We start from the raw sequence: 18,063 nt of genomic DNA on the forward strand, positions 1-18,063 counted from the left end.
TTTCAGATACTAAAATGTATTACAAAGCCTGTATAATTAAAACACTGTAGGGATGACACACGCAGTTCAGACAGACAGCTTGGAGAAAACCCAGATACAGCCCAATTACTCATGGAATGAGTGATTAGTGTATGAAAAGGTGGCATCTCAAATCATCTAAAATTTTACTTTTATAAAGTTTAGGTGGGTAGTTTTACTTTATAAATTGAGTAATTCACACAGTGAAATGCACAGACCTAAAAAGTAAAGCTAGATGAGTTCTGACAAATGTACACACCTGCGTAACCCCATCACTCTCAACACATACAGTTGGTCCTTGAACAATACAGGTTTGAACTGTGTAGGTCGCCTTATATGCAGATTGTTTTTCAATAAATAATAGTACTGTAAATGTATTTTATTTTCCTTATGATTTTAACATTATTTTCTCTAGCTTACTTTAAGTTTTGGGGGAGTCAAAAGTTATATGTGGATTTTCAATTGGGTGGGGGTCGGCACCCCTAACCCCCCACCTTGTTCAAGGGTCAACTAATATATTTACAACTGTAGAAAGTTTCCTTGTCTCCTTGGTTGATCCCTGTCACCCACCACTCCTTCAGAGGCAACAACCACTGCTCTTAGTGTTTTAATAAGTGCTATTGGGATATATGTAAAGTAAGACAAAATTGGATCCATTTACATAAATTCCAAACGGCTCAGAGATTTAAGTGTAAAAGAAGCTATAAAAACTAGAAGGCAGCTCTTAACCCCTCTCCACCCCCCCGCCCGCAGCTGGACTGTCTCCTTAGCCCTCACACCAGCACATTTGCACTCAGGGCCTTTGCACGCCTCGCATGGCATTTCCTGGTGACCTTTGCTGTGTAGCCCTCTATTTAAAATTGCTCCTCCTACAGCCCGCTTTATTTTTCTCCATGGCAGTTATTTTCCAACATACTAGATATTTTGCTTACTTATCTTGTCAGTGGTCTGCTTCCCTGTCCTAGAACGACAACTCCCTGAAGGCAGGGACTTTTGTCTATTTTGTTCAGTGCTGAATCCTCAGTGTTTGGAGCAGGTACTCAATTCTTTTTTGTTGAGGGTGAAAGTGATGAGAGGAGTTTCAAGGGGACCTGGGGTGGGGTCCAGAGTACCCCATTCTCTTGGCTTCGGTGGGATGAAAGGACAGGGGTAAGGCAGTTGAGAGGAAGAGCAGAACAGCCTGTGAGGGGGCTGGCAGGTGTGGGTAGAGACAATGGGCTGACACACCCAGGTAAAGCTTTCTTCCATATTGAGGGAAGTGTTGAGTGAACAAATGTGAAGCTCTCGACTCGTGTTTGAGCCCCCTCTTCATCTGCACAGCTGCTGCAGGGTGCCTTGGGCCTGGACCCAGCGCAGCCGCCACTGGGGCAGGGACAGGCCCTGGCAGAGCTCCTCTGAGAGGGCGACTTGGCCTGGCTGCTCCCACCTGGGGACGGGGATGGTGTCAGAAGGAAGGCATGGGCCTCCAGGCCCTCACTGGCCTCCCCACACCACCATGGCCGGCTATCACCAGTGTCCTTGCCCCACTCCTCCCCAGCCCTGAGTTCTGCCTGTGCCACCCAGCTCAGCCCCACCCCACATCCTGTCCCCGCTCTCACCAGTCTCCCACAACCCCCTGCAGCTTGGGGATTTTCTCCAGCGCTTGTTTCAGCAGGTTCTCCAGCTGCTTCAGAGCCTGTCCCAGATTCTCTTTCTGTTCCTTTTCCTGGGATGCCCAGATCTGCAGCAGCCCTGCAGGTTAAGAAGCCCAGGAGGCAGCATTGAGTCCTCTGGTTCCGTGGTGCCTTGCAGTCAATGGGTCACCACGTAAGTCTCCAGTCACCTAGTCTTAACCTCAGCATGTCTCCCAAACCTCTCCCTCCTCCCAGGTCCTCATCTCAAGGGAAAGCCCACTGCCACCCCCCACCCCAGGCCTCATCCTGGACACCTGCCTCCCAGACAGACCATCAATCTCTGTGGCCCCTCCCTCAGCTTCCTCCCACTTCCCTACTCACCCCCCAGCCTCCCTCCTAGGCTCCAGGCCTCAGCCTCCCACTCTGCTCCATCCTGGACGTGGTAGCTGAAGTGATCTTCCTGAAGCCTAAACCTAAACCGGATCCTTTCCCTCTCCTGCATGGAACTCTCCAAGGCTCCCAGTGCACCCAAGACAGTTTAATCTCCGCAGCCTAGTGCTTGAGGGTTTGCATTATATGGTTGCTGCTCACTGCTCCTGAGCAAAACCTCACCTACCCCCCAGGGACCATCTTTCCTCCTGGAAGCCCTTCCCAGCATTCTTAACCCTAAGGCTTTCTCCTCATATGGCTATAGCTCTGCACGCTAGTGCTGTTTCCCCCTGGGGACTGTGACTAGGTGTAGTCTCCCGCCACAGGCCCCAAACAGACTAGCTCGGGGCAAGTGCAGACCTGCAGTGTGCTCGACCCCTTGGGCCTGAATCCTGACTCCAACCCATCCTTGCCTCGTGATCTTGGGCATGACACTTGCCCTTTCTACAGCTGCTTCTGTGGTCAGATCATTACCTGAGCCACAGGATACTAAGGCAGAGGGAAGATTGGAGCACTCTGGAAATGGGACCCACAGGGCTTGCTGACAGGTTGTGGGAGGGGGGTTGGCTAGGGGCCTGGGAGGAATTAAGGATGACTCCTGCGTTTCTGGCTTTGGCCCCTGGATGAGAAGGGTAGAGTCATTTATGGAGGGAAGGAAACCAGGTGGAAGAAAAACAAAACTGCTTTGGAACAGAGGGAACTCAGTCCTGTTGGGACATGTAAAGTCCACGATGCGCCTGAGGTTGGACGCAGCTGTGTGGGTTTTGGGCTGTTCCCGCACACCACTCCCTGCCCATGGCAGTGGGGGAAGGCAGGGAGCCCGAAACTCAAAGGCCGGAAAGTGATCTCTTCCTACTTTGCTGATGGCACTCCGATTCATTTGTCATCAATTCACCTCTTCTATTTAATTCTTTGATTCTTTGCTCTACCATCGGGACACCCCTGGGGCTGGACCATTCTCACTTCTCTCCCCACTGAGCTTTTGGGGCCAGCATCTGGTAGGTACTCAGTGAGTGCTTGCTGAGAAAATCTAGGAATGAATGACTTTTCTGAGTTTCAGTTTCCTCATCTGTAAACTGAATCTTAATAACCCCTAACTTTCCTCATGATAAGGACTGGAAGAGACTGAGCATGTGTAGACAAAATGATCGCAATCTCCCCACGACACAGAGCGCTTACTGCACGCCCTGCATTGCTCAGTGCCCTATCTACATTTTCCTAGCAACTCTATAAGGTACTATTGTTATGCTTACTCCACTGAGGAGGAAACTGAGGCACAGGGCGATCACACAAGAAGAGATAGTGCTGAGAAGACAATCCAGGTAGTTTAACGCCATAGCCCAGTTTTTAACTACTCAAGTATACTATTGGATGGTGACAAAGGAGTACTTGGCAATTAGTGGGCAGTGTCACCTAGAGCACATGCCCATCAGGAGTCAGACTGCCTGGATTCAAATCCTAGCTCTGCCATCTGGGCAGCTACCAAGGCCTCTGCGTCCAGGTCCTACGTCTGTAAAACGGGGAGAATGGCAGCACTAACCCCAGGAGCTGCTGCACAGATGCAACTAGTGAACATGCTTAAAGCACACAGGGATCTGCGTCAGCAGTGGGCGTTGTGATCAGTTCTGGAGGCTGATGGTCCTGGGAATGGGCAGGCCTACCCTGGGTAGATGGTCCTGGAGGTAGGCTGGTCTTCATGTGGAGAAGATCCCCGCATCGGAGACTCCACTGGTCCTGGAAGAACAGAAGGTCCTGGCGAAGAGAGGTGGCCTTCGGAAGGAGCAGCTCTGGAGCCTGGAGGGAGGGGTGAAGGACAGTCACCTCGGGAGGGGTAGGAGTGGGAAGACAGGTACTCACCTAGGGGACAGGTACTCACCTTCCCTGGAGGTAACCCCAGCATGCGGCTTAGCACTATGAGGCTGGAGCCGCTTGAGGATGCAGGGTGCAGCTGGTGGATGGATGGCAGGACTGTGGGCAGGGGTTGCAACCTGTGGGGAGAGTCCAGGTTGGGTGGGACACTGAGAGGGAAGCTTGGTTCCAGAGGCTCTGGGGGCTGAGAGGTGGGCTCAGGAGGCCCCGGAACTTGGAGGTGGGTCTGGGGACTAGGATTCCAGAGTGGGGCTGAGGACCTGAGGGTGAGGTCCGGCAGCCTGGGAAAACTGGGGGTCTGGGATTATTGTTTTGGAGTGGCCCAGGGACTGACAGTCATCCTTGGGAGGGGATGGAGGGTTGGTCCTAGTCTCACCCTCTGGGGCTGTGCCGAAGCAGGGTGCCCAGCAGAAGGTGGGGCAGATGCCGGGCCTCCTCCTCTAGACAGCGAAGCAGCTCCTGGCTCTGTGGTGCCACTGCCTCCGAAGTGGGTGCCACTTTTCGCTGAACCAGAGCCAGCACCTGTGGGGTAGGAAAGGGATGGGAGGGACAGCCTGAGGGCACCAGCCCCTTCCTTAAGAGACTGGGTCCTACCCAGACGTCGCTCCAAATCCCAGCTCACCTCCCCGGGGCTCCGGCACAAGTGTGTCTTGCTGGCTGAGTTGCCCTTGATGAGCAAGCGGATCTGTTCCTGTGTCTCCTCCTGGAACCGAAACAAACTGCTTTTCCTTCCAACCTCCCAGCCTCCGGCTCTGCCCTCCCCTTTGCACAGGTCCTGCTTCCTCTTGAGACACTCACCCTGGGCCTCACCCCAGACCAGGAGGCCCAGCTCTGGATCAGAAGGCTCCCAGCCTCACTTGGCCACCACCAGGCCCTGCCATCTCTCCCAGAGTCCCACTTCTCACCACCAGCTGGCGCCAGTGCAGGATCCGCTGTTGTTTGGCCTGTAGCTCCTGCAGCAGAAGCTGCCGCTGCACAACCGCCTCCTCCAGCTCGTGGCTCTGGGTACACAGGGCCTTGAGCTCTGCCCATAGGCCACAGCTCCGGAGCTCCAGCAGCAATGCCTGCCTGGGGGACAAGCAGGAGAGAGCAAAGGACAGGAAGCTGACTAAGACTCACGGTGGAGGTGGGGAGATAAGATCTGTAGGAGCCACAAACACACAGAGCTGGGAGGCAGACGGAACCACAGGGGCAGAAAAAGGAGAGAGATGGCCCAGAGGCCTCTGCCCAGGGAGCCCCCTCACCTCTCGCTGGATCCGGGGGTACATCTTGCCACCTCCTCCTTCAGGCTCTGGAGACGCCGGGTCAGAATTTGATGCTCCTTCAGGAGCGGGCCCCGCTGGGTGACCAGTGTACCCACAGTCTGCCAGCCCTCCTGTGGCACAGGTACAAAGTCAGGGTGGGTATCGTCCCTGGGGGTGAGGGGATCAAGTGGGTCTTGGGATGGGAAGGGGATGGAGTCTAGGAAGGGTGCCTGCGGGTCACCTGGATGAGATGCACCATGGACGGCAGGGCCTGGCTGGAGTCTGACTGGTCTGGTTCCTCGGACCTAGGGATGGGTTGACACTGCTGAGAGGAGCCTGTCTCCTTGCTTGGACCTTTGAGGGCAGCCAATGTCAGCCCACCTGGGTTCGGTCCCTTGCTTTCAGTTCCACCCTCATGAGCAGGTCCTGACCCTGTCCCAGCTCACCCAATCACCCGTGCTGCCTGACTACAGAAGCACTTGACTTCACACCTGGCTATCTCTGTATCTTGGAGCCCGTCCGGACTGCACAGGGACCGGATCTCTGCCTCCCGCTCTGCAGCCAGGTGCTCCAAGGCGGCCAGGACATGGCCTGGAGGGTGGCTTGTCAGCAGTGTCTAGTAGAGGGAGGGGTGAAGTCAGGGCAGGATGGGGGCAGGGCTGTGAGCTCGGACCCTATGGGGACCAGGCTGCAATAAAGAATCAAGTCCTGGCATCCTGAGGTTTGATCATGGGGCAGTGGGCATGGCCTTTTCTGAGAGCCCTCCTCACCTCCACTGAGCTAAGCCACTGCTGGTAGGAAGTTCCAAAGTGGTCATCCTGAGGGGTTCTGTGGGGTTGGGGGAAGGGACAGAGAATGTTACAACACACATCAGTGATTACCACCACTCTACAAAGTGGGAGCTGTCACTGCCCCCAATTTACAGACGAGCAAACCAAGTTCATCTATGCTGGCTAGACTCGAGTTCCCCACTTACACCAACTTGCTGGCCTTGGGCCCTTACACATATGCTGCTTGCCTGGAAAACCCACTCAACCTTTTACCCTTGCTAAGTCTCTTCACTACAGAACCCATCCTTCTTGTGTCCTTAACTGGGTCAGGTGTCTCCTCTGGGAACCCAGAGCCCCTCAGGCTTCTTTCCCCAATAGCCCTAACCACCTGGGTCGTCACTGTCTGTGATGGGTCTGTCTCCACCTCTTCCTCACCTGGGAGCCCTGTCAGGGAAGGCCCTAGGGCTGACACAGCCCAGAGGCCCAGTGTCTGAGGAATTAACAGCCAAGTACGTAACTCCTGCCAAAGCCCAAGTTCTCTCCAGGGTTTCTGGGAGCTGGGGGACACTCACAGGATGCTGCCTCCTTTGGTCTGAGGAATCAGGAGGTTCTGTAGGAACTGGGTTCGGAGGGTGCAGGCTGTTCGGACATCATCCTGGGAAGAGAATGGGGCATGAGGAGGACCCAGGGGTCCACCTGGGTCCCCACCCCTTCCCCCATGACCCAGGACTCTTACCAGGACCTCAGGCTCTAGGCCCAGGGCTGCTGATGTCAAGGGTCCAAAGGTTATATCCACTTTGGCCTTCCTGGAGAGAGGAGTGCAGTTGGGGCTGGGGTCCCTGGAAGGAGGGAGCTGGGAGAACTAATGTCTTTGTCCCCTCCTGCTGCCAGCAAAGCTAGTCACAGGGATCATTGACCTGGAATTTTAGGGGCCACCTCCAAAGTTAGGCCACTGTCATCTGGCTGGATGACAACATTAGCCTCCTCACGGGTCTGCCTGCTCTTGCCCCCTTCAGTCTGTTCTCCACCCAGTAGTTAATGATCCTGTTAAAACCTTAGACAGATCAAGTCACTGTTCTGCTCAAAATCCTCAAAGACAATATGATATGTCCTCATCACCCTCAGAATAACAGCAATGGGTAACAAACTCTTCTAAGCACTTTGCATGACTTAACTCACTTAATTATCATGCCTACCTTATAAAGCAGATATTATTCCCATTCTATAGATGTTAGAAACTGAGGCACACATTTTGCCCAAGGTCACACAGGTGTAACTGGCTAAGCCAGGGCACGAACTCAGCCTCAGAGTAGAATTCCCATGCCTCCATGGTGCTTTGTCCACCTCTCCAATCTGTTCCTCTTGCCTATGAAACTTAAGCTGAACTGCCCTCCTGGCTATTGTCCCCACATCCCAAGTTCAGGGCCTCTGATCTGGCTGTCCCCTCTTCATGGAAATTCCTTCCCTAACTCAAATGTTACCTCTTCAGAGAGGCCTTCTCTGACCATCCTACCTAGAAGAGCACCTCCCTTTTACCTTCTATCATGTCACCTTTCCCTCACAACACTTATCTCTACCTGTAATTCTAGGGTGTGTTTACTTCCTAGTTTACCATCTGTCTCTGCCTCAGAGTGTAAGCTCCATGAGGGCAGGGTTTTCCCTTGTTTACTCTTCTTTTCCAACACTGGTGTTCTAGATATACAGTTGGCACCATTCTAGGCACTGGAAATACAGGTGGTTGAGATGACAAAACTTCACGGCCTCACGGACTTTAAAACCTAAGGAGTGGAGCTCAGACATCTGGAACTCAAGAAGGGGTCAGGACAGAGTCCTGGGGTCTCTAAGGAAAAGGTCTGTCTACCCAGCCTGGTGATGGCTGGTCCCTGGGCACCTGAGGCTCACCTCTCTATGTCCTGCAGGCGCCTGAGCTGATTCTGTAGCCACTGCATGGGATGTTGGAGCCGATGCTGCTGTCTTCGCATGGCCCCAGCTTGTGCCCGGAAGAGGAGAGCACGCCGCTGGGTGTCTTGCATGCCCTGCAGAGCCTGCTCCAGGGCCATGTCTGTGGGAGGAACAGGGGTGGCCATCAGTACTTCCCCAACCTCCATTCTGCTGCCCATCTGTCCAGCCCCATGGGTCACCCTGAGCCTCGCTCTCTCGATCCATCAGCTCCAGGCTCTGGTCTAACTCTTGGATCTCTGCCTGCAGGCGGGCAACAGCAGCTTCCAGCTCCAGCTTCCGACATACCTGGTGGGATCAGGTACAAGATGAGATACATAGCCTGGCTGGGGCTCGGCCTGGCCTGGCTGTGCTTTGTGGGGCACCAGGCTCCCCACTTGCCTGCGGGTGTGGTAGAGGGTCTTTCCTAAGCTGTTAATGTGTCTGAACCTCTAGCCCCAGAAGAGCACTAGGGAACTCTCCTGGCCCCCCTCCTTCCTCCTAGAATGATATCAGCCTCCCAACCCATTTCCCGTCTCTGTACTGATGATACCACATCTCTGTCCCAGTGAGCCCCACAGCTAGGAGTCCCGAGGTCTCCTGGAAGCCTCCCCCTAGATGTCACCTGGGATCCTGGCACATACTGACTGGGTCCCACACTGGTCTCAGTATCTCTCCCAAACTAGTCCATTCTCTCATCTTCCCTCACCAACTTTGATGCCTCATGTCTATGCCCCCCCACTCCCAGCTCCTGACTGTCTCCCTCTGGACTGTAAACCCTGAGTGCATGGATTGGGGCTGTCTTGTGAGTCAGTGTCCCCAGCGTCACCCAACACAAGCCTGGGGGCCTAGAGCAGAAGATCTACAAGTCCTCTTTCTGGATGAAAAAAAAAAATCTTGTAGCACATGCTTCTCACCTCTGGACTGCACTGGTGGCCATACCTGAGGAAATGAGGCCAGAGTTAGGGGATGACAGGGGCTTCCAGGGTGAGGCTGAAGGTGGGGACAGGGCTGGATGGGACTGGGGAAGCTAGGAAGGGAGAGCGTTGAGGACCAGTTACCAGAGTAGGTTTCCCCGGATCTTCTTGACATTTCTGCAGTGCAAAGGTAGGAGGAAGAGTTACTATGGGACATGCCTGTGTCCCCTCCCTGCCACAGCCTCCTTCATGCAGCCAGGCTCACCTCTGGCTGTGCACGTGCCGCAAGACATAGGCCCAGATGTCAGCGCCCTGGCCCAGACACAACCTGTGGGGACATCACCCAGGTAGAAGGATCCTCATTCTCGGGGTGGGGTGGGGGGGACGGTCTTTCCTAAGGAATCTCATTTCTGGGGGGACGGAGGGTTCATACTTTTTGCGGTAAGATAGTCCCTCCTGGGTGGGTCACTGAGAGTGTGGGCCTCTCACTGGGTGTGGGGATATTTCATTCTCTGGTGGGGTGCTCCCTTTCTTCTGGGATTCTTTCCAGTTACTTCCAGAGGTGGGGGTGGGGGGATACTGCCAGGAAGGGCTTTCATTACTGGATGCGGGCCATCACTCCTATAGATTCAATCTCGAATGGGTTTGCTGACTCCAGAGTGTCCTCACCGGCTGGGGGGGTGGGGTGGGTGGCGAGGTACTGCAGGGACAGCCTTACCCAGGAGATCCTATCTAAACACAACACGGGAAGGGGGCTTCATTAACGCATCATGGACGATCCTCCCTGGTGCCAGGGACCTCACTCTGGGTGGTCTCAAGGGTGGGGATGGAGTGTAGGGGTTACCGCCAGGACGTCCTGACTCAAATTCAGCATTCTCTTCCTAGATATATACTACACGGGGGGTGGGCGGGTGGGGGGTGCGCCCTTAGGGGTTATTGTCACTGGGGCGAAGGAGGAGGAAGGCGCATCTTCAGTAAAGATGGGGTTCTCCCAGAGACATTATCTCCAGCATGGGGAGTCCTCACTCCCAGAGCGGCCCTCACCTGCGCAGCGTCGACTCGGGGGCTCGGGCTGCCTCGGGTGCCTCCATCTCTTCCGCCGCCCAGCATACCAGTTCCCGCACTTCCTGCACTAACTCCATGACAGCGCCGCCGCCGCCTCCGCCGCCTCCCGCACCCTCTTCGAGCTTGGCGCCCGGCTCTGACGTCCTCAGCGCGCCGACAGTGACATCATCGGTTGCCGGGTAGACCAGGGCCTCCAAACTGCAAGGAGCTGTCCTGTATCTCTCACTCATCCAGAATGGGTCCGGTTGAAAGACGATGGCGGGGGCGTGCAAAAGCGGTGGGGCTCACATGCTTTTTGCACCCTTCCTCTCACTACCAGTTGTTCCCTATGAGGCAAAACGTCCCTAATGCCTCTCTTGATTTTCTTGACAAAATGGGACTTTTATCTTAGGAGGATGAGAACCAGGGGAGGAGATGCCAAACTTACTGCTCTTGTCGCAGGTCTGAGTAAGGGATACCATGACCTAGTATGTCCCTGTCATGCTTTCTTCCAGATTCATTTGTCCTTACCATTCCATAACATTCATGACCCCTAGGCCGGGGTCACCTCAGTGGCTGAGACAGCCCCAGTCTCCATGCTAGGGAGCTCACAGTTCAGTGGGGTACATAGACACATCACCAGGTAGGGATGGTAGAAAGCAAGCAGCAGGGTTTTGTCAATTTGGGACACAGGGCATGTAAGAGGTCTGTGGGGTGCCCCAGAAAGCACTGGATACTAGGGCTAGAGTTCTGGAGAGCACAGTCAGCCTCGGATGGAGCCCTGAAAAGTGGCAACATTCAGGGACCTTTTATTCAACATGCTTGCCTATGTCAACAGTCTGTCCTCAGTGTTCAGTGCAGAGCCTGACTCTCTAAATAGCTGTTGAATAAACAAATGGGGGGTGAGGCAGGTGGTGGAGTGACACTAAAGCTGGGAACCCAGGGAGGAGCGTGGGGCAGGATGAGGAGTGGGGGCCGAGGACAGTGCTGGACCACAGTAGGGCTATGGAGCAGATAGGAGGGGCCTGAGTGTATGGGGTTGATTGGCTGTAGAGGGGGCCCATTCAGCATGAGTCCCTGGGCTCTGGGTTGGGCATTAGGTGGAGAAGACCTTGAAATAGGGACTGTAACCATCTGGTGATATATTTACCTTCCGCTCTGGTTTATAAGTTAAGAGGGAGTGCGGTTGGAACTTAACTGGTGACTACTATGTCCCTAGAGTCAGACAGCATAGTCAAGGTCCTTGGTCAACATAAATTGATTTCTGGCATCAATGCACAAATATTGGCAGGAGTGGAGGCTGCCCTCCCCTGTCTCTTATGGCCCCCATCTCTTGGCAGGGTCCAAAGGTTGGTCTTGAGCTCTGGTCCAGTGGGCTGCCTGAACAACCACTTCCTTCCCCCATCAACCACCTCAAATTGTTCACTCAAGTTGACAACACTTGACACTCCAGACAGTGAAGAGCAGCAGTCCCATTTGGCCCAAGTGAATACTTAGAGCCAAGCTAAGTAACACAGTTGTATATATTTGTTGGTTTGTTCATGAACTGTAGAGGATGCTACCGAGAAAATAAGTCCATCATGTAGAAAATCAAAAGGATGAGTATGATGAGGCTTCCCATAACAATCCCTGTGCCTGCAATGTAGAAGACTTGGTGGGAGGTCTCAGCTGCCAAGGCTCGTTCATTCCACTTGTTGCTGTGCCTTGTCTGATTTGAGGGGAGAGGTAGAACCGGAATAGGTGGGCTTAAACAGGTATTGCATGGGAGTAAACCATAGAACTGTATGGATGTAGGGTGAGGACCTGAACCCAAAGCTGGGAAACAAGGAAGAATTTGAGTCAGGATTATGGCCAGGATGGAGAAGGAGAGGAGGGCAAGGATTGGCATGATGCAGATTCCCACCTGGATAGAGAAGATCAAGGCTACAATGCCTATGGGAAAACACAGGAAGAAGGCCAAAATCGATAGGCACATGTAATCTTGTGGGGGCTTGTCAGGCAAAATTTCAAACGCCTGGGGAAAGAGAGTGGGTTATGACTTAGTATGGCTTCTGGATTCCATCATCCCCTCTGACTTCCCTTTTCACACTAACACATCTCTCCTTGTCTCCCATAAATTCTTCATTGACCCCCCCCTTTAAAACTCATTGACTATCTAACTCCAGCCATGTCCCTTCTAACCTCTCCCTACCCCTGTTAATACCTCCCTGTCCCCTAGAAATCCCAGCCCCCACGTCCCCCTATGCCCTATAATTACTCTCTGTAACCCTTTCCTTGTCTCCTATAACCTCCTCTATAACTGCCTTGCAGACCTCTACAGCATGTCTCTCTTGGCTCCTTCCACTGTCCACTGTCCCCACCCCACCCCAAAATCCTTTACTGACTCATGATTCTCATTTGTGCTCCCTGAAACCTTAACTGATCCACTATCACACTTTGTTCCTATAACACCCTCACTGTCACCTAATCAACCCTCTCTTTGCGCCTATAAAACACCCTACTAAGAAGACCCTCACTCAATACTTTAACACGTACTTTTCATCTGTAAAACCTTCATTGTCCCTTATAAAATTCTCATCCTATGAAACTTCTAATGTCATCTGTAGTTCTCTGCTTGCCCCATTTATAATTGTCCCTATGAATCTGTCTGATCCTGCTGTGACCCATAAACTCTTCCCTCCTCAACCCTGCTCCATAAGCTCTCACTAGGCTCCTCTAAGACCTTCTTTAAGCACCCATGTGATAATGGATCAGTTGGGGTTTCAGGGACCCAGAGAAAATATTTGCAAATCACGTATCTGACAAAAGACTGTATCCAAAATATATAAATAACCCTCAAAACTAAACTGTAATAAAAACAACTTGAGCACCTATGAACTCTAAATCCTTCTCGGGTCACTCATAGCTTTTCTGTTTCTTTATAAAGGCCTGCCATTCCTCCCTCTAAGATGTTCTCTCTAACCAGCTTCTTGACCCTTTGAACTCCTTTTGCATCCACTTATTACAGCCTCCCAGTTCTCTTAAAGCTGTGCTCCCTCTAAATACTTCTCAACTTATAACACCCTCTTTGCCTGCTTAGGAAGACCTCCTTGCCCCCTTATTCCCCTTTAACTCCTTCCCTCCCACCTGTACCCCCTCCCCCATAAATTCCCTCCCTGTCCCCTGAAACACCCCCATTAGGGCATCTGGATCTGGCTACACGGAGCCTCTCCCTCACTCCAACCCGCTGGGGATTACCATGGAGACCAGGCAGGCCCCTCCTCCTATCCTGGCTGTTTACTTTTATTGGCTGGTTGGAGATAGTCTGTGATATGGCGGCGAAGCCAATACTCGCCTGACTGCTGATTGGTCTGATGGCCTGCCAGTCCTTCTTATACTCTTGGGTGATTGATCAATCCAGGGACTTGTTTTTTTTACAGTTTAGTTTTGAGGGTCTTTTATATATTTTGGATACAGTCCTTTGTCAAATATGTGATTTGCAAATATTTTCTCTAGGTCCCTGAAACCTCAAGAGATCCACTATCACATTTTGTTCCTATAACACCCTCATTGTCACCCAAGCAACCTTCTCTTTACCTCTATAAAACACCCTACTAAGAAGACCCTCACTCAATACTTTTAACACTCACTTTTCATCTGTAAAACTGTTTCTTATAAAAGTCCCTCCCTATAAAACTTATAATGTCATCAGTAGCTCTCTGCTTGTCACATTATAATATCCTTCACTTGGTCCCTGTGAATCTGTCTGGTCCTGTTATGACCCTTTATGGTTCATCCATAAACTCTCCCACATAACTTCTTACTTGGTTCCTCTAAGACCTTCTTTGAGCACCTATAAACTTGAAGTCCTTTTCGTGTCACTCATAGCCTTTCTCTGGCCTCTAATAAAGTCCTGCTCTTTCTCTAAGACCTTCTCTCTACCTCTGCAACCACGTCCCTGACCTTTGAACTCCTGTGTCCACCTACTACAGCCTCCGATTTCTCCTAAACTTGTGTTCCCTCTAAATACTTCTCTACTTATAACACCTTCTCTGCCTCATTATGAACCCATCCTTGACCCTCATTCCCACTATTCTCTTCCTTCCACACTCACCCTCCAAAACTCCACCCCCCTCACTTTAGGCACCCACATTAGGGCATTTGGATTTGGCACTACATAGAGCCTCTCCTTCACCTCAACCTGGCAGGGATTACCATGGAGACCATTTAGGCTCCGCCTCCTAGTCTATCTTTCCACTTCTATTGGCTGATTGGAGGTTGCATGATAGGCGTTGAAGCCAATACTCACATGGCTGCTAATTGGTCTGAAGGAGTTCAGGCGCTTTCTACTCTCTCACGTGATTGATCATTCTGGGAGTGTTTGGGGAGACACCACTAAGGCAAGAGTGATGTGGGCCTACGAGTCTTGGATTGCTTTAGGTACCTTGAGAGGGGTCATTTAACAAGTTGTAGTCAGGTTGCCTAGGTTGTGAAGGGTGACATTTGTAAGAATTAACATCTGTTCGTGTGCCTATTTGCCATTGTATATCCTTTTTGGTGAAGTGTTAGTTCAAGTCTTTTGCCCATTAAAAAATTGGTTTGTTTTAAAACTCATAGATACAGTCAAGAGAATTTTGGTTATCAGAGGGGAGGGGGTGGGGGAGAACAAAGTGGGCAAAGGAAGTCAGATACGTGTATGGTAACAGAAGGAAACTAGACTTCGGGTGGTGAGCACGTAATAGAGTATACCAATGTCATAATATAATGTACACCTGAAATTTATATAATGTCGTTAACCAATGTTATCCCAATAAATGTAATTAAAAATTGTTTTTTATTACAGTGAAGTTTCAGTGTCATTTATATATTTTAGATACAAGTCCTTTGTCAGATTTGTGATTTGCAAATATTTTGTCTGGGTCTGTAGCTTATCTTTTCATTTTCTAAAAGTGTTATTTACAGAGCAAAAGTTTTTTAATATTGATGAAATCTACATTTCTTTCTTTTAGGGACATGCTTTTGGTATCATATCTAAGAACTCTGCTTAACCAAGGGTCAGGAAGATTTTCTCCTATGTTTTCATCTTAAAGTTTGATAGCTTTATATTTTACATTTAGACCCATGATCCACATTGAGCTAACAGTTGTATAAGCTGTGAGGTTTTAGTCAAAATCAATTATGTTTTGCATCTGGTGGTTCAGTTATTCTAACACCATTAAAAATACTAGTCTTTCTTTGATATATTGCCTTTGGACTTCTTTTTAAAATAAATTGGCCATATATGTAGATTTCTTTCTGTAGTCCTTATTCCATGCTGTTGATCTACGTGTCTGTCCAGTTGTCAATACCATACTGTCTTATCAATGTAGATCTACAGTGATTCTTAAAAATTGGGTAATGTGGGTACTCCAGCTTTATTCTTTTTCAGAATTATTTTAACTATACATTTCTAGATCTACAAATCTTTTTGGGTCTCTTAATAGGAATTCCATTAGAATTTCATATCAATTTTGGAGAGATGTTGAGCCTTCCAATTCATGATCATGAGAAGGCTCTCCATTTACTTAGGTTTTATTTCTTTCATCAGAAGCTATAGTTTAAACACAGAGCTCATATACATGATACTTTATATTTATTTATTTATTTATTTATTTATTTATTTATTTATTTATAAAGATTTTATTGGGGAAGGGGAACAGGACTTTATTGGGGAACAGTGTGTACTTCCAGGCTTTTTTCCCCAAGTCAAGTTGTTGTCCTTTCAATCCTAGTTGTGGAGGGTGCCGTTCAGCTTCAAGTTATTCAGTCTTAGTTGTGGAGGCACAGCTCAGCTCCAGGTCCAGTTGCCGTTGCTAGTTGCAGGGGGCGCAGCCCACCATCCCTTGCTGGAGTTGAACCAGCAACCTTGTGGTTGAGAGGACACGCTCCAATCAACTGAGCCATCCTGGAGCTCAGCGGCAGCTCAGCTCAAGGTGCCGTGTTCAATTTTAGTTGCAGGGGGTGCTGCCCACCATCCCTTCCGGGATTCAAGGAATTGAACTGGCAACCTTGTGGTTGAGAGCCCACTGGTCCATGCAGGAATCGAACCGGCAGCCTTCTGAGTTAGGAGCATGGAACTCTAACCGCCTGAGCCACCGGGCCAGCCCCTACACATGATACTTTAGATTTACACCTAACTACTTGCTTTTTGGGAGCTATTGAAAATGGTATTTTTTTTTTAAAATTATTTTCTGATTGTTCCTTGATAGCACATGGAAATACAATAGATTTTTGCATGTCGATATTGCAACCTGTGATATTGCTAAACGCATTTGATGTATTCTAGGGGGCTTTTTTTTTTTTTTATTCCTTGGGGATTTTCTACATAGACAATCATGTCATCTGCAAATAACTGTAGTTTTATTTCTTCCTTTATAATCAGTATGCCCTTTATTTCTTTTTCGGACTTCTTGTGCTGATTCAGACTTCTATCTGATGTGGATAGAAGTGGTGAGCGTGCACATCCTTGTCTTAGTGCACATTTCAGGAAGAAAGCCTTCTCTCTTTCACCGTTACATATGATGGTAGCTATAGGTTTTCTGTAGATAGCTTTTATCAGGATGAGGAAGTTCCCTGTTAGTTCTGGTTTGCTGAGTTTTTATTGTGAATGGACGTTGAATTGCCTTTTGTGCCTCAATTAATCATGTGGTTTTCCTTCTTTGGCCAGTTAATATAGTGAATTACATTGATTGATTTTCTAATATTGAACCAACTTTGAATTCTTAAGAGAACCCATGTTGGTGATGGTGTATGCTATTTATATACTTCTGTTTTTGGTTTTCTAATATTTCATTGAGAATTTTTCTGTCTCTATTCATGAGAGATATTGGTCTGTAGTGTTCTGTACACAGTCTTTATCTGGTTTTAGTATTAAGATAATGCTAGCCTCATAAAATGAGTTGGGAAATAGTCCCTTCTCTTCTATTTTCTAAAGAGATGGTGTGGAAATGATGGTATTTGTTTGGTACAATTTACAAGGGAAGCCATCTGGGTCTGGAGATTTCTTTTTTCAGAAGGTTTTCAGTTACTAAATCAATTTCTTTAACAGATATAAAATTACTCAGATAATCTCTTTGTCCTCGATCAGTTCTTGGATTTTGTTTTTGAAAAATGGGTCTATTTTCATCTAAGTTGTAAAATTTACATATGAAGCATTGTTCGTAATGGTCCCTTATTTTTACTTTAATGTTTCAGGGGGTCTGTAGTGATATTCTCTCCTTCATTTTTGATATTGGTCATTTGTGTTTTCTCTTCTATTTTGTCAGTCTTATAAGTTTATCAGTTTTATTGGTCTTTTCAAAGAACCAGTTTTGATTTCATTGTTCTTCCCTATTATTGTTTCCCTTTTCAATTTCATTAATTTCCACTCCTACCTCTTCTTTCTTCTGTTTGCTTTGGATTTGTTTTGCTCTTATTTTTCTACTTTCTTAAATTGGAAGCTTGTATTGTTAATTTGAGACAGTTCTTATTTTCTAATGTAAGCATTTGAGATTGTACATTTACTTCTAAAAACTGCTTTCATTACCTCCCACATATTTTGATGTACTGTATACAAGTACTTCAATTTTGATCAGTTAAAAACATTTTCTGATTTCCCCTCACCCATGAATTATTTTTATTTTTCGTAGTTTATTTCCCAAGTGTTTGGAGATTTTCCTGTTATCTTTCTGTTATTGATTCCTAGTTTTCTTTTATAATGGTCAGCACATTAGTTTCCTATTGCTATGTAAGAAATCACCATACACTTAGTGGGTTAAAACAACAGCCATTTATTAACTCACAGTTCTGTAGGTGAGAAGTCCAGAAACATTATGTCTGAGTTCTCTGCTCAGGTTCTCACAAAGCTGAAATCAATGTCTCACATGCACACACATGAAAAGCTGAAACATTCCCTTCAATTTTATTGCTTTAAATAAATGTTTTTCTGAAATAGCAACCCATTATCAGGGAGCTAAGGACATTAAGGGCATGAAAGTGAGGACCCCCAAGGTGGACGAAGACAGCTCTGGAAGCCAAGAGGATAAAGTAGTATGATGTTCCTGGGCTAGTGGATTGCTTGGATGTTGAGTTCCTTGGCTGGTGGGTTTCCTGGCTAGGGGATGTCTCAGCTGTTGGTTTCTTGCATGGTGGCTAATTTGGCTGGTTAATGGCTTGGTGGTGAGTCTTGTTAGGGAGTGGACCTGTGGGCTGCTGGGCCTGGCCT

General features: G+C 49.0%; 1 protein-coding gene across 1 annotated transcript; it reads right to left on the minus strand.

Annotated features, from left to right (window-relative positions):
* HAUS5 (HAUS augmin like complex subunit 5) lies at positions 1–10,002 on the minus strand. The gene is made up of 19 exons (XM_019710679.2): positions 9,843–10,002; positions 9,064–9,126; positions 8,943–8,975; positions 8,799–8,823; positions 8,085–8,190; positions 7,846–8,005; positions 6,680–6,749; positions 6,516–6,598; positions 5,944–6,001; positions 5,665–5,789; positions 5,415–5,478; positions 5,174–5,304; positions 4,835–4,997; positions 4,552–4,632; positions 4,306–4,451; positions 3,937–4,048; positions 3,722–3,854; positions 1,617–1,749; positions 1–1,444 (listed from the first exon to the last, which is right to left on the minus strand). The coding sequence occupies exons 1-19, from the start codon at positions 9,938–9,940 to the stop codon at positions 1,327–1,329; spliced, it is 1,902 nt and encodes a 633-aa protein (XP_019566238.2). The 5' UTR covers positions 9,941–10,002; the 3' UTR covers positions 1–1,326.
* Between the last annotated feature and the right edge of the window lie 8,061 nt (positions 10,003–18,063).

The sequence above is a fragment of the Rhinolophus sinicus genome, linkage group LG11 (genome assembly GCF_036562045.2).
Source record: "Rhinolophus sinicus isolate RSC01 linkage group LG11, ASM3656204v1, whole genome shotgun sequence".
Lineage (NCBI taxonomy): Eukaryota > Metazoa > Chordata > Mammalia > Chiroptera > Rhinolophidae > Rhinolophus > Rhinolophus sinicus.

Excerpts from the sequence above, each read along its gene's own strand:
- HAUS5 (XM_019710679.2), bottom strand. The coding sequence starts at position 9,940 with ATGGAGTTAGTGCAGGAAGTGCGGGAACTGGTATGCTGGGCGGCGGAA. Across the intron at positions 9,127-9,842 it reads CCCGAGTCGACGCTGCGCAG|GTTGTGTCTGGGCCAGGGCG; the intron begins GTGAGGGCCGCT and ends ATGTCCCCACAG. Across the intron at positions 4,998-5,173 it reads ACCCCCGGATCCAGCGAGAG|GCAGGCATTGCTGCTGGAGC; the intron begins GTGAGGGGGCTC and ends CTTGTCCCCCAG.